Raw genomic sequence first — 13,376 nt, forward strand, 5'->3', positions numbered from 1 at the left:
TAGGCATTGCGGTGGTAGGCATTGCGGTGGTAGGCATTGCGGTGGCATCCACGGCGCCCGCGTCCATAGTATTTGCATCCACGGCGGTCGCTTCGATTGATGCCTTTGCATCCATGGCGGCCGCACCCACGGATATGGCAGGCATTGCGGTGACAGGCATTCCGGAGGCATCGGCAAGTGCCTGTGAGACATCTTGCAGGCTAATGCAGAGGGGTGCGTCTTCTCGCTTGAACATTTGTTGCAGAGCTTCAATGACGACGACGCCTACTCTTCGGAGCCTTGTCTTGGAGTCGGTGTTGGCAGCAAGAAGAGTGGCGAGATGGGCGAGCTGCGGGTGTTGCATGTTAACCGGTCGCGACACGAAGGCGCGCGAGTCCCCAAGGAGCATGGCGCCATTAACTGCACAATTGGGCACAGTCGATTCGGTCTTGCGATAGTCGAACACGGTGAGTTGGCCAAACTGTTTGTCACCCAAGTGATTCTGCAGGTCATTCCAACCCATGTAAGAGCCCCCCAGACCACAATGGGAGGATTGTGTGCTGCTCTCGCACAACTCACACAACCCAAGCCATGGCCCCAGGGCGTCCTCTGATGTCAACAAGCTTGTGCAACCCCTCATTGTCTCTAACAAGAAAAAATAAATACCGTCTCCCACCGGACGTTCTTTCTGGACGTACTGAAAGTGTGTGTCCAAAAGTGTGTGTGTGTCCAAAAGTGTGTGTGTGTCCAAAAGTGTGTGTGCGAACGCGACCGGATCACGCAGACACTGGAGTTGCGCGTTCGGTAGCACGGCGGGCTCTTTTTTTACACTGCATCCGATCCCAAGCAATTTCCAGCTCGGTCGAATACTGTAGTTTGTATTTTAGTATCTCTAGGTAGTCGCAGGACTTAAGTCGCTCTACCGTCTCCGTGGTAGTAGGCTGGAACCAGGGGGCATCTCGTAGAGTGTTGATCGCGATCTCCAGAGTGGCCAAAAAGTTGCACACTATGGATTTGAACGCACGACTGTCTCTAGAAGCTGGAACATTGCTGTATAGAACCAACAACGCCAATCCCACAGCGTACGCTTGGAACTCCGGTGCCAGAGCGTCTACGGGGCTTGAGTCGGTGCCGGCACTCAACACCAGATCGTAACCCAAGACATGTAAACCAGACTCCGTTTCAAGACCGGTCTCAGCACCAGGTTGGGTCTCATGATCAGGTTGAGTCTCATGATCAGGTTGAGTCTCATGATCAGGTTGAGTCTCATGATCAGGTTGAGTCTCATGATCAGGTTGAGTCTCATGATCAGGTTCAGGAACAGGACCAGTATTGGACCCGCTGACATGTGCCCCCGCGGCGACATATGGATCGTCACGGGTGTGCACTTTCTTGGTGAACCAAGAGCACCACCCTGGCCCTGAGGTTTGTGGATCAATCTGTTCGGTAAGGGGGGGTAATGCGGCTACAGCTTGCGAAATGTCTTGTAGAGTGAGAGTTAATTGGCAAGTTTCTGCGTTTGTGAACCGTTCGGTCAAAGCATCGATGATGGAAACGGCGACATCCCGGAGCTTAACACCTGACAGGGTGGAATTGCTTTTTAAAAGACTTGCCAGACTCTCCAACTTAGGGTGCTGTAAATTAACCAACCTCGAACAGAACGTCGTCCTACGACCCAAAAGCATAACTCCATTGATGCCACATGGGGTCACCGGCACCCTCTTGAACCTGAGTAATCGAAGCTTGCCAAATGCCGGCTGACCAAAATGACGTTCTGCAAACGGCTGAGTGACATACGCCCCCGTCTCCTCTCCGAAGTCGGTACAGATCGCACACCAACTTAACCATGTCTCCATCGGAGGAGACTCTTTCGCGTCGCTTGTACAACCCTTCATCCGTTCAAAAAAAAAAAATCGATCGCAGTTAGCTGTGCTACCAGTTGCGTTTCATGTCTCTGGCTTTGTTACGGATGATGCCCAAGACCAATTTGTGTGCAGCGGCCGAACGCAGCATACTTTTTAACCTCTGGATGTAATCTTCCGCCGATTTGGTCTTTGAAGATGTCTCGCTCATCATCGAACATGTCTCGCTCATCACCGAAGACGGTTCGCTCATCATCGAACATGTCTCGCTCATCATCGAAGACGGTTCGCTCGCCGCTAAAATAGAGTGCTGGTCTTCGGGGTTGAGGTTGCTGCAAATTTCACGTTGCAGGCCGGCTTCGTTCTCTCTCCGAATTTTACAATGAAGTTTGGCGAGGAAATTACAGACGATGATCTTGAAGGAATAACCGTCCTTGCAGTTGGGCACATTGCTGTAAAGTGACAAGAGCGCCAAGCCTACTGCAAAGGCCCTGTATTCATGGCGCAGTTTGTGCAACAAAGCATGATTCGGTAAATCGCACAGCACTTCTCCGTGACCGAAAAACTCGCTGCCGTCCCAGTCATGCCGGTCCCGGTCATGCCGGTCCCAGTCATGCCGGTCCCAGTCATGCCGGTCCAAGTCATGCCGGTCCAAGTCACGCCGGTCCCAGTCATGCCGGTCCAAGTCATGCCGGTCCCAGTCATGCCGGTCCAAGTCATGCCGGTCCAAGTCATGCCGGTTATCCATAACAGTCTCATCATCCGTCGGTAGCTCAGTGGAGTCGCCTAGACACTCTGAGATGTCTTCGAGACTCAGCTTAAGGCCGTACACAGACGTGTTCCTGAATTTTTCTCCCAGAGCGTCAAGGACGGGTATAACGGCTTGGCGCAGGTGGACCTCTCGTAGAGAAAAGAGGCTTGAGAGACGTCTTAGTTTCGGCCTGCTCATGTCAACTGACCTCGAAACGAAGGCCATGCGGCGTCCCACAAGCATCACGCCGTTGATGCAGCCTCCTTCCTCCTGTACCTCTTGGAACAGCAACATCGGCAACTTCTCCGCCATGTCGGGACCGAAGTGACGAGCCAGCGCACCGTAGTTCATGTACGGCTTCCGAGGCTCGCAGGGACAGCCGGTCAGTGTGCAAATTTCCAGTACACTCAACCAAGGGCACGGCAAAGTCTGCCCTTCCGAAAGGACACACCACCGACAACTCTTCATCGCGATTATTTTTCTGGTTTATTACTCCCAGACCCCTCACGTCTTGTCCCAGAAGGGGGGTTCGAGTCCTGGGGTTGTAACAAAAAGTTCAAGCATGACTTGCCGAATTAGTGTAGCGAGGGAAGGGTTGCCACTCGTGGCCAGTTCGAATTCCGGCGTAAAGTATGGTGTAATAATCTTGTAGGTGGCGAGCTGCGTGCCACTCGGCCTGCTCGAAAGTCAGCTTGTCAAGATCGTCTCTGAGCTCGGCGAGGTACTCGTCCGTGGTCGTAGGACGAGCCGGTCCTACTAGCTTCAGGACCCCCTCCGGCAGCTCTCCCAACCTGATAGTATTGTTGATGTCGGCCAAGAAGTTGCAAATGATTCTAGATACTAGATGTGCGCCGATGGCCTCCGTCGTTTGAAGACATATTCCCAACAACGTCAAGCCGACAGCGTACGCCGACAGTTCAGGTTCCCAATCCTTCAGGGCCGTTTCCCCCCGCACGTTCGCCTTCAGATAGTTATTGAAGCCCTCCGCCTCACTACCGAGCACGTACACGTGCCCAAAATACTCCGAACCATCCCAGTCATAGGTCACACCACTGTCTGTCACATGCACAACGGGTGCCTTGTCTTCCTGCACAACGGGTGTTGCCGGAGAGTCGACAGGTGTTGCCGGAGAGTCGACCGCCGGGGTATCGGCCTTATGGAGAGGCTCTAGAACGTTGTCACCTGGCTCCTCCACGTCTTCTGGGATCACCCGCCCGGCTTCCTTGATTGACGTATCTTCCTTCATTGACGGACCTGCCTCTGCTGGCTTTCCGTCCAACGACCGATCACCAGTGTTTTCTCGCAGCTCAGCACCTAAAGCCTCAGCACCTAAAGCCTCAGCACCTAAAGCCTCAGCACCTAAATCCTCAGCACCTAAAGCCTCAGCACCTAAAGCCTCAGCACCTAAAGCCTCAGCACCCAAAGCCTCTGATATGTCTTGTAGCCTCAGTTTCAAGGGATACTTTCTGGCGGCTTTGAAGCGGGACCTGAGAGCATCAATGATGGTGATGACGGCTTCGTTAAGACGTCCAATTTCACGGCCATGTGGTAAGTGGATGAAACGTGCAAGTGTCTGTAGTTTGGGATTCTCCCAGTCCACCGGTCGCCAGATATAATAACAAGGATTGGTCGATAGGATACCGTTGATCTTGCAATCATCAAGACGGAACTTAGCAGAGGTGACAAGTTTGTTTGGCCGAAGAACGCGTAGTTGTCCTGCTTCCAAATGAACAGCCAACTCATCACGGGACAGGTACGGCATGTTCGCCAGCCGTGTCGAACTATCCTTCGCACACGTGCTGCATAAAGCTACCAAAGCTGTCTCGAAGAACCTCCCGCCCTCTAAACCGCACTGACATCCCTTCATCCCTGAAATTTTTCGCCTCCTAAAAAAATCACGACCTCATATAATTTGTCAACGTGCTGAACTAGCTAACAACATTCAACACTCGCCATAAGCTAATGGCGAGTGTTGAATGCAATTTAAAGTCTCTCTCCCTGTGTAAATAATATCTCTTTAACCGATGTTCTTTAACCGATGTTCTGAGTGCGGCGTGATGTCGTCTCTCCCACTGGCTGTCCTTCCCAACGGATAAAGACCACCGTTAGCTTGTTCTTGGCAACCACCGCTCGAAACACTTCATTCTGGAGTCATGCATGGTCATCACATCAAAAAAAGTTCGACGCTCACGGACTTTTTGCTGTGGGACATTGTACCACGTCAACAAAGTGTTCGTAATGAAAGACAGGAACGGCGGCCATCTCCCAACAAGCCAGGAACGTCTTGAGCCTGACACTGCGAGACTAGTTGGGTCTAAGACCATCTCTCAACTTACCTCCATTTACGTGGGTCTCCTATATCTCCTCTCATACATCGATCCTTAGCAAAAAGCACACTGGCCGTATTCCCAGCCATGTTGTTTAAGAAAGATGGGGCCGCCATTCCCTGTTCGTTCGTATTCCGGCGTAGAGAATGGTGTGATAGTCGTCGAGGTAGTGTTCTCTGTCTCGTCGGTAGCCGACGAGTTCACCCTGGTTAATTACGTCAATCAGGTGGTCGAGATATTTTTCTGTGGTTGCGGGAGGAGTGTCCCGCTGGCAGTTTAACTCCAGAACCCCTGGTGGCAGCTCCGCAAACCTGATCGTGTTCTGGATGCTGGCCAAGTAGTTGCAAACGGCTCGATTCAACAAAGACACCTCAACGGCCTCTGGTACATGGACGCACATACCCAACAACGCTAAGCCAACAGCATACGCCGCCAACTCAGGTTCCCGTTCCTTCAAAGCTTTTTCCTGCCACTCGTGCTCCTGGGATGCCTCCAGCCCCTTGATGAAACCCATCGCCTCACTACTGAGCACGTACACGTGCCCAAAATACTCCGAACCATCCCAATCATAGGTTACAGCACTGTCTTCCTGCACAACAGGTGTTGCCGGAGAGTCGACCGCTGGGGGGCCGACCACTGGGGGGCCGACCACTGGAAGGCCGACCACTGGAAGGCCGACTGCCTGTAAAGGACCCAATAGGTGGTCGCCTAGACCTTGCACTAGCGCGGGCTTCTTTGATGGGTTTACGGACCGGTCCTCCATCATTGACGGGTCTTCCATCATTGACCGGTCTTCCATCATTGGCTGGTCCTCCATCATTGGCAGGCCGGTTACTGGATGATTATCTGTTTCTCCCGGCATCTCAGCAGCCAAGACCTCGGACACATCCTGCAGGCTCAGCTTCAAGGGATACTTACCGGTGCCACTGAACTTCGACTTGAGAGCTTCAATGATGGCGACGGCGGCTCGGCGGATATTGATCGTGTGCCCTGGTGGCTTGATGAGGCGTGTAAGGTGATGCAACTTGGGACCCTGCAGCTTCACGGGTCGCCAGATGTAGCAACAAAAACCTACTGGAAAAACGCCACTGATGTTACAACCATCCATGCGGGACTTAGCGACTTCATGCAGTTGGTTTAGTCGGAGCGCTTTCATATCACTTTCTTTAAGATGAAAAGCCAACTCATCTCGAGGCAAATATGACACGTTCGGAAGCCGTGTGGAACTCCCCTCGGCACACGTACTGCACAAAGCCAGCAATGTTCCCTCCAGCCACTCATCGGCCACCAAACCACTTCGACATCCCTTCATCCTCCCAAAATTTTGGCAAGCGGAAAAAAACACAACCAAGAAAGTCCGCGCCATACGTCCACGCCGCTCGGTGCCGCCATGTTCATCTCCAAGCACCCCCTCTTTTCGTGCATTCATTCAGTGTCGCACGGCCGGCCCCAATGGGTGACTTGCTTCTTTGTGTGCGTGTGAAAAAAAAAGTTCCGTCGCTCAGTCCGAGGGGTGAGGTAAGAGGATCAGTCCGCTGCTCACCATTCTGGGTAGTCATCAATCCCGATCATGGTAGAGTATTGACGTTCAAAATGACGGTCACGGCCCGCAATGTAGTTAATGAGGGAATTAGCTTTCATCATGTACTTAAGCTCACAAAGATAATAACTGATTGGGATCTTTTCCTTCCACGATGAGCCGATTTCCACCGTCCGTCTTCGCTCCGCCTCTCTGGTCATGTGCGATTCCCTGATAAAAGTGCGACCTATGCCGTTACAGTGCCTGATCCTGGTCTCGAGCTTGCCCAAAAAGTTACAGACGATTGTCTTGAACGTATCGCTGTCTGTGCAATCAGCCACGTTGCTGCACAACGCCAGGAGCACCAGGCCCACTGCATAGGCTCTGTACTCATGCTTTAGCATTTGCCACACATCGTATTTGGGTTCTCGGGTCAGTACGAAGCCGTGACCGAAAAGCTCAGATCCGTCCCAGTCATATCCGGCTCGGGCCCCAGGCGCCGGCGCCTTGGCGGCGGTGTTACCTTCTGCGGCGTTACCTTCTGCGGCGTTACCTTCTGCGGCGTTACCTTCTGCGGTGTTACCTTCTGCGGTGTTACCTTCTGCGGTGTTACCTTCTGCGGTGTTACCTTCTGCGGTGTTACCATCTGCGGCGGCTGCGGCGGCTGCGTCTAGAGCTCGGTCTACGTCATGTAAACTCAGGGTTAAGCCGTACGCAGCGCTGTTAGTAGCGTCCAGCTTCACGCCTTCTTCAAGGCAGGTGTCGAACTTCATCTGGAGGGCGTCGATGATGGGAATTGCCACTTCTCGGAGCTTGATTTCAGACCCGGACAAGAGACCTGCAATGTTCGCCAGAGCGGGACTTCTCATGTCCACCGGTCGCCAAATAAACGCCCGGTCCGGGGCGGCCTTGAATACGCCACTGACCTTACAGTTGCTTAACGGAGGCTGGCTCACTTTCCGGTATGAAAGCACACGCAACGCATCGAATTCTTCCTTCCCCACGTGTGTACGCAATTCGTGAAGGTTCAGGTAAAGAGGATTAGCACTTCGGTACGGGCTTAGGTGGCTGCAGCCTTCACACAAACTCAACCAAGGGACTACAAATGCTCCCTCCACTCCGCTTGCACTTGGACAACTTCTCATTCTATCCCAAAAAAATGCGGACACAAAAATGTTCCCGGACACACAAACGTTTGCTGATAAGAAAGAACGGTCAGTCAATGTCAGTCCGGTTCCTAATTACGCCTCCAGCTTGCCCAGGAGACTATGTTAGGAGGAGGCGTGCTTGGCACGTGTTGGCCAGGAGACTATGTTAGGAGGTGCTAGGCAGCACCATTCGTCCTTATTGTATGAGAAGCGACCCCTCTTTCGCGGATCCGATTCTTCGCTGTTGATTAACGCCTCTGACACGTCTTGCAGACTCAGACCGTAGGCCGCGGTATTATTCGGTCCCAGTTCTAGCTGGCGTGCTTTCCGGGTAGTCTAACTTGGAATTTAACAGCCTTGCAAGGGTCGGTCACTCAACCCTCGACTCTGAACCATCATGGCGCCGCTGATCCAATGAGGGCCCTTCAACTCTTCGGTATTGAAGAGCAACAAGCGAACACACAACATTACATCTTCCAGGGTGCGCGCTTGCACACCGGTAACCAGCCCTAGGGTTGCTACATAGTTCATTCAGACAAGCGTCCCTTCCGAAAACTGTCTGAGGTCCCGTTGATCCATTCCCACGGTTCCCCACTTGCAATCGCCAACTTAAAAAAACTGACCCCAAACCCCGAAACTGAACCTCGAAATTGAACTTCGACACTCCATGGTAACCTAACTGCGAACCATGGAGGCGGCACGCACCCAGCCCCAGTGTCTGGAGGACCCCCTCAATCTAGTCGGCGACAGCTATTGGTCTCCGTACGATCATACCATACGATCATACCATACGATCATACCATACGATCATACCATACGACCGATCAGACTGTATCAACTACAGCACTGTACTCAAGAGTAATTGGCATCAGCCCGCGACTTACATGTCTTCTTCCGAATCCCGGCGGTGGTGTCAGGGGAATCTCGATTCCGATAGCGTTCAGGTGCATGCCATCGTTCCATCAAACAAATACCTGTACAACATCCTCGGAGCGGGTTCTCCCCAAGTGCTGCTAGAAAGCTCCCTCTGCCTGAAGACGTGGTGACAGGTGCGTATGCGATGGTCGTAAGAAACGTCAAAGGGACCTGTTTGGTGGAACTTGTTCGGTGGAAGCTTCTGTGAGACAACCAGAATGTCCTTTCATAGTGCGGCTTAGAGTACACGGTCACGCACCAGTACAGGATGATTCCACCATCAACATACGGGCAAAGAGGTTAAGTGTCTTCCAAAAGTGTGTGCGCGCACTTTGGATATGCGAGGAGTATCAGAGGTACATGAAAACCGAAATAACACCGCCAGTTTGATATGCACCCGCCGGGACTCGAACCCGGGCTGCGAGCTTGGAAGGCTCGAATCCTACCCTTGGACCACGAGTGCGGGAACGAAACGAGGTGTGTGATGCATATGTATAAGGCAGTGGTAGCGAGACGAGCCGAGTCGAGCGCATTTTCACAAGGCGGGGAACAGCTATGGAAAACACGGGCGGTGGAACTCGGGCGAAACGCTTTCGAAAGAGTACATCGGAGATTACGCGTCGCATGGCGGAATATCAGCAGATATCCACTCGCTCTACTAACGACGATTCTTTGCCAGCAACAATTGATATGCCGGCTTATTAACCCGAATGAAAATTAAAATGCCCTTGATTCACGACGAAAAAGAACGCGGGATATCAAGACCTCATGGAGAACGGGACTATGGATTTATTAGATCAGGGATCTGACGGTAGCTAATGCTTTCTTTGGTCGATGAAAGGGATTTGGACGAGGTGGAAGAACAAGCTGAAGAATTATATTGATCATGTTAACGATAGCATTATTGACGATAGCATTATTTGACGTCACCGATAGATATGAGCGTTTGATCACCTTACATATAAGGCAGGTGCGATACACATTGTTGTCCATCAAGAACAAATATTGTTACGATAAGGAGCTTCAGAATAGAGTACACATGCTGCTATGTGTGTATGACCGGGCTGAAGCACTACTCCCCATGAAAGCATCGAGAAAATCAGACGAGTGTTTGAGAAGGACTGTCTAAAAATCATGGGAGTAAGTGATACGGAACCTGCTACGGAATGCACTCCAGGCCTGACACGGAATGCACGAACAGGTCTGATGCCGAACGCCCAACCAGGTCTGATGCTGCTGAATGTCCAGGATGCTGAATGTCCAGGCAGAATATCGGATGCTGAAAGCGCCAGCAAACCTGACCCAATAAACACGACCGTTCGTTACCAAAAAGCAGCCCTGAGACGTTCGTGGAGAGTGGCCCGTTTGATCCGCTGTGTACCGTGGCTGGCGCTTTCGGCGCGTCCTGTTTTTTGTTTTACCGACTTCATAGGAGATAAAGTCGGGACAAAGTCCGGACAGACCAGCCGCGATCCCAATAACAGGATACAAGCCGGCATAACAGATTTCGCCACGACACACATGGGAGTCACAGATAAGTGCTGATGATGAAGAGTGCCAGAGAAAAACAAACAGCAACGGCGTACCGGTCGAGCTGGCGATTGTGGCACGCTAGCTGTCGCGATGAAACAACCGAGAGATAACTGGCTGCTTGGTCTTCTCAACCCTTGGTCTTCTCAACCCTTGGTCTTCTCAATTCTTGGTCTTCTCAATTCTTGGTCTTCTCAATTCTTGGTCTTCTCAACCCTTGGTCTTCTCAATTCTTGGTCTTCTCAACCCTTGGTCTCGGTTAGTGGTGGGTGAGGTGTGGACGTTTTGGTTAGGCCTGGACGCCTTGATTCCGGTGTAGAGTGGCGACGGCTACGATGCCGAGAAGTCTGGCCACGACGAGTATGGCGACCATGATGAGCCAATCGGCCCACCAGCTTCTGGGTGTAGTAAAGCCCATGCAGCGTTCAAGATAGTTGGTGTCGTTGGGGTCTAGTTGAGTACGAGAGATGGTTTGCCATGCGTATCTGATGGGTGAAATAGCCTTGAGCCAGACGAGTCCTTTGGGTATACTGTCATCTGAGATTTGGTAGCCTGAGACTAAGAAAAGAAGAACGTTGGTAAGGGGGATGAGGCCCATGCCTGCTCCGATGTTGGGTGAGAGAGCTCCGACGCTTGTAGATGATCCCCAGAAGGACATTTTAATGGTCATTGTGACGAGTAGCCAGATAAGGTAGGCCTTGGCAGAGTGTCGTAAGTTCATCATCCAATAGACCACGATTGCATAGATGAATGAAGCCCAGTAATGGAAGCAACCGTCCGAGATCCAGTTAGCCACCATAGCCGCTGGACGTGAGTAGAGACCGCCGCTCGCCTCACGATTAATCAATGGCCGTCGGTTAATCTGCTGGATGGCTGCATCGAAGGATGAAAATGCGGTGTTTGCCACGATCTGCATCATTCCACCTATAGCGTTACGCGTTACAGTTACATCACACACATCACTAGGCACCACCGGCTTCTTGATGTTGAACCACACGGTAGCTACGACCGTCCCGATGAGGAAGACTTGGACGAAGTTGATGTACACGAATTGCGGTCGTCGTGAAGACTCTCTAATACCTCGTAAAGATAGAATGTAAACATTCCGCAACTCCCGAGCAAAACTCCATGAAGGCCGTGTGGATAGACTGCCTGCCGCTAACCCAGTACTCATCTCCACTACCTGATGGTCTACCGCCTCCTTGCTTACCGCCGACGGGTCCACCACCTTGCCGCCTACACTTACAGTAGCACTAGCATTCTCGCCCTGGATCGAGGTTAATGGAGAAGACGCCTGCGACTCGGGAATAGGAAGCAGGACTGAGGGCGAGGAGGCCCCCGGTCGCCCGGTTGCTCTCCGTCGAATCTTTTCTATTTCGCTAATGGTCAGACTGTTGTCAAGGTAATTATCAAACGACTGTGCAAATGAGTCCGCCTCATCTGCACTAACCTGGATTCTCTGTGTGTTGAGATCTTGCTTCTCGAGGTTTTTCGTCTCGGTTGCTTGCTTCTCACCGGTCCGCTGATTGTCCGTGACATTACCGGCTTCGGTTAGAAGGTCTAGAAAGAAATCTGCCGGATTGTAATCGTCGGGACATGGATGTCCGATCTTGGCGAAGAACTCTAGTGCACCTTCACATGGTCCATGGTAAATACATTTGCCAGTTCTGAGTAGCAGGAGTCTGTCGAACATTGCATACACTTCATTTCTAGGTTGATGGATGGTGCAAACGATCGTTCGCCCCTTGTCTTCTGCTATTTTTCTCAGCGTCTGAATCACGTCGAATGCGAGGGCTGCATCAAGTCCACTAGTAGGCTCATCAAGGAACAAAACTCTCGGCTCATCCAGTAATGCAACGGCTATTGACACACGCTTCCGTTGACCGCCTGAGATACCCTTGACTTCAGAACCTCCAATAAGGACATCTTTACACACCTGCAGACCAAGCGCATCTAGTACACCATCCGCACGCGCTACCTGGTCATCGTAACTCAGATGACCCAATCTTAATCGCGCTGCAAACACCACTGTCTCACGAACAGTAAGCCTCTGTAAAAAGAAATCCTCCTGCATTACATACGCCGAAAAGTCATTCACATGCGCCAATAAGCCATCATTACCGTCATACAATATGTCACCAGTCACCGTTCCAGACTGACGATTTGACAATATATTCAAGAACGTGGTCTTGCCACATCCAGAGGGACCCATAATGGCCGTCATTTCACCCGGTCGTGCCAAGAAATTGATATCCTTCAGAAATGGAACTCTCACACCATCTCTCTCCAGATCCATACATATGTTCCGGGTAGCAACTGAGATTCCCAACATGTGAAAGACCCCCGTCAAAATTACGAAAACAAAATTACCCCTAACCGGTATCCCCCCCCCCTTGGCATTCCCTTGCTCGTTCGAAGAGTCCTTGCAAGTGGAACATTAAGGACGGGACATTAAGGAGGTAGAACCTGGTGGGAGTGGAACGTTAGGGAGGTAGAACCTTACGGTTCCCTAATTTTCAAAAAATTAATATTGTGGCGTGCTGCTTCTCGTCTTGGTCGCACGTATCTTTACAATAGGATCAAGGATTAGAATAAGGCACAGCGAACCTATCAAGTTGGTTAGTGAAAGAACTGTAGGATGGGTTACAAAGTGAGTTTGCAGTGGAGAGGTGAGACTTTGTCGTTGGAGTATGATAGACTGAATTGGACGGTGGGCGATCTGGTGGATCGAATACGGGAAATGACGTCGGTACCTCCAGAACGAATGCTGTTCATGGTTCCGGGCTGGACGTTGAAGAAGCCGACCAATCGGTCGCTTCCATTGTCTGAGTGTACTACTGATGTTCCGGAAGCCAAGGGTATCATGATGGGTACTCCTACTGGGCAAGAGTTTATTTCCGGTGGTCAAATTGCGGTGGTAGAACAGACTGTGGTGAAGCCGGCTGAAGATTTGGTAAAGGGCTATACTAACATGGGCAATACTTGCTACTTAAATTCAGTGCTCGCTATGTTAGAAAATTGCGATGGATTCCGGAATTTCATTATACAAGACACAGCTCAGCCCTCCAGTCCTCTACAACAGGCTTGGCAACGGCTGTGGGCCAATAAAGGACGCAACGTCGCGTCGGGTCCTAACGGTCTGTTCCAGCTCCTAACCAGCATCTACCCTCCTTTCGCTGCTAGAAGCCCCAGCAACCCATTAAGCAATCAACAACAAGATGCGGATGAATGCCTCACAGTTTTGTTCAACAACATCCGAGATACAACAAACTGGAAGAATCTATTTCAAATTAATTACCACCGAGAGTAAGGCTGTGGACACCCCCCCCCTGGCACAACCCCCCC

At 51.5% G+C, this 13,376-nt stretch overlaps 8 protein-coding genes and 1 non-coding gene across 9 annotated transcripts; 2 read left to right on the forward strand and 7 right to left on the reverse strand.

Annotated features, from left to right (window-relative positions):
* Nucleotides 1-755: 755 nt before the first annotated feature.
* Nucleotides 756-1,874, reverse strand: GNI_092850 (hypothetical protein; the record flags this gene model as incomplete). Its single annotated transcript, XM_011132599.1, has 1 exon — nt 756-1,874. One exon carries the CDS (start codon nt 1,872-1,874, stop codon nt 756-758), a length of 1,119 nt encoding a protein of 372 aa, XP_011130901.1.
* Nucleotides 1,875-1,911: 37 nt separating this feature from the next.
* GNI_092860 (hypothetical protein) lies at nt 1,912-2,943 on the reverse strand (the record flags this gene model as incomplete). Its single annotated transcript, XM_011132600.1, has 1 exon — nt 1,912-2,943. One exon carries the CDS (start codon nt 2,941-2,943, stop codon nt 1,912-1,914), a length of 1,032 nt encoding a protein of 343 aa, XP_011130902.1.
* Nucleotides 2,944-3,148: 205 nt separating this feature from the next.
* On the reverse strand, nt 3,149-4,354 carry GNI_092870 (hypothetical protein; the record flags this gene model as incomplete). Its single annotated transcript, XM_011132601.1, has 1 exon — nt 3,149-4,354. The coding sequence occupies one exon, from the start codon at nt 4,352-4,354 to the stop codon at nt 3,149-3,151; it is 1,206 nt and encodes a 401-aa protein (XP_011130903.1).
* Nucleotides 4,355-5,013: 659 nt separating this feature from the next.
* GNI_092880 (hypothetical protein) lies at nt 5,014-6,075 on the reverse strand (the record flags this gene model as incomplete). Its single annotated transcript, XM_011132602.1, has 1 exon — nt 5,014-6,075. The coding sequence occupies one exon, from the start codon at nt 6,073-6,075 to the stop codon at nt 5,014-5,016; it is 1,062 nt and encodes a 353-aa protein (XP_011130904.1).
* Nucleotides 6,076-6,458: 383 nt separating this feature from the next.
* On the reverse strand, nt 6,459-7,583 carry GNI_092890 (hypothetical protein; the record flags this gene model as incomplete). Its single annotated transcript, XM_011132603.1, has 1 exon — nt 6,459-7,583. One exon carries the CDS (start codon nt 7,581-7,583, stop codon nt 6,459-6,461), a length of 1,125 nt encoding a protein of 374 aa, XP_011130905.1.
* A 1,310-nt stretch (nt 7,584-8,893) lies between these two features.
* On the reverse strand, nt 8,894-8,964 carry GNI_092900. Its single transcript has one exon. It is a non-coding gene; the product is annotated as a tRNA-Gly (tRNA).
* A 423-nt stretch (nt 8,965-9,387) lies between these two features.
* Nucleotides 9,388-9,630, forward strand: GNI_092910 (hypothetical protein; the record flags this gene model as incomplete). Its single annotated transcript, XM_011132604.1, has 1 exon — nt 9,388-9,630. The coding sequence occupies one exon, from the start codon at nt 9,388-9,390 to the stop codon at nt 9,628-9,630; it is 243 nt and encodes an 80-aa protein (XP_011130906.1).
* Nucleotides 9,631-10,320: 690 nt separating this feature from the next.
* GNI_092920 (putative ABC transporter) lies at nt 10,321-12,363 on the reverse strand (the record flags this gene model as incomplete). Its single annotated transcript, XM_011132605.1, has 1 exon — nt 10,321-12,363. The coding sequence occupies one exon, from the start codon at nt 12,361-12,363 to the stop codon at nt 10,321-10,323; it is 2,043 nt and encodes a 680-aa protein (XP_011130907.1).
* Nucleotides 12,364-12,669: 306 nt separating this feature from the next.
* GNI_092930 (ubiquitin carboxyl-terminal hydrolase) lies at nt 12,670-13,341 on the forward strand (the record flags this gene model as incomplete). The annotated part of the gene is made up of 1 exon (XM_011132606.1): nt 12,670-13,341. The coding sequence occupies one exon, from the start codon at nt 12,670-12,672 to the stop codon at nt 13,339-13,341; it is 672 nt and encodes a 223-aa protein (XP_011130908.1).
* Between the last annotated feature and the right edge of the window lie 35 nt (nt 13,342-13,376).

The sequence above is a fragment of the Gregarina niphandrodes genome (assembly GCF_000223845.1).
Source record: "Gregarina niphandrodes unplaced genomic scaffold scaffold00018, whole genome shotgun sequence".
Taxonomy (NCBI): domain Eukaryota; phylum Apicomplexa; class Conoidasida; order Eugregarinorida; family Gregarinidae; genus Gregarina; species Gregarina niphandrodes.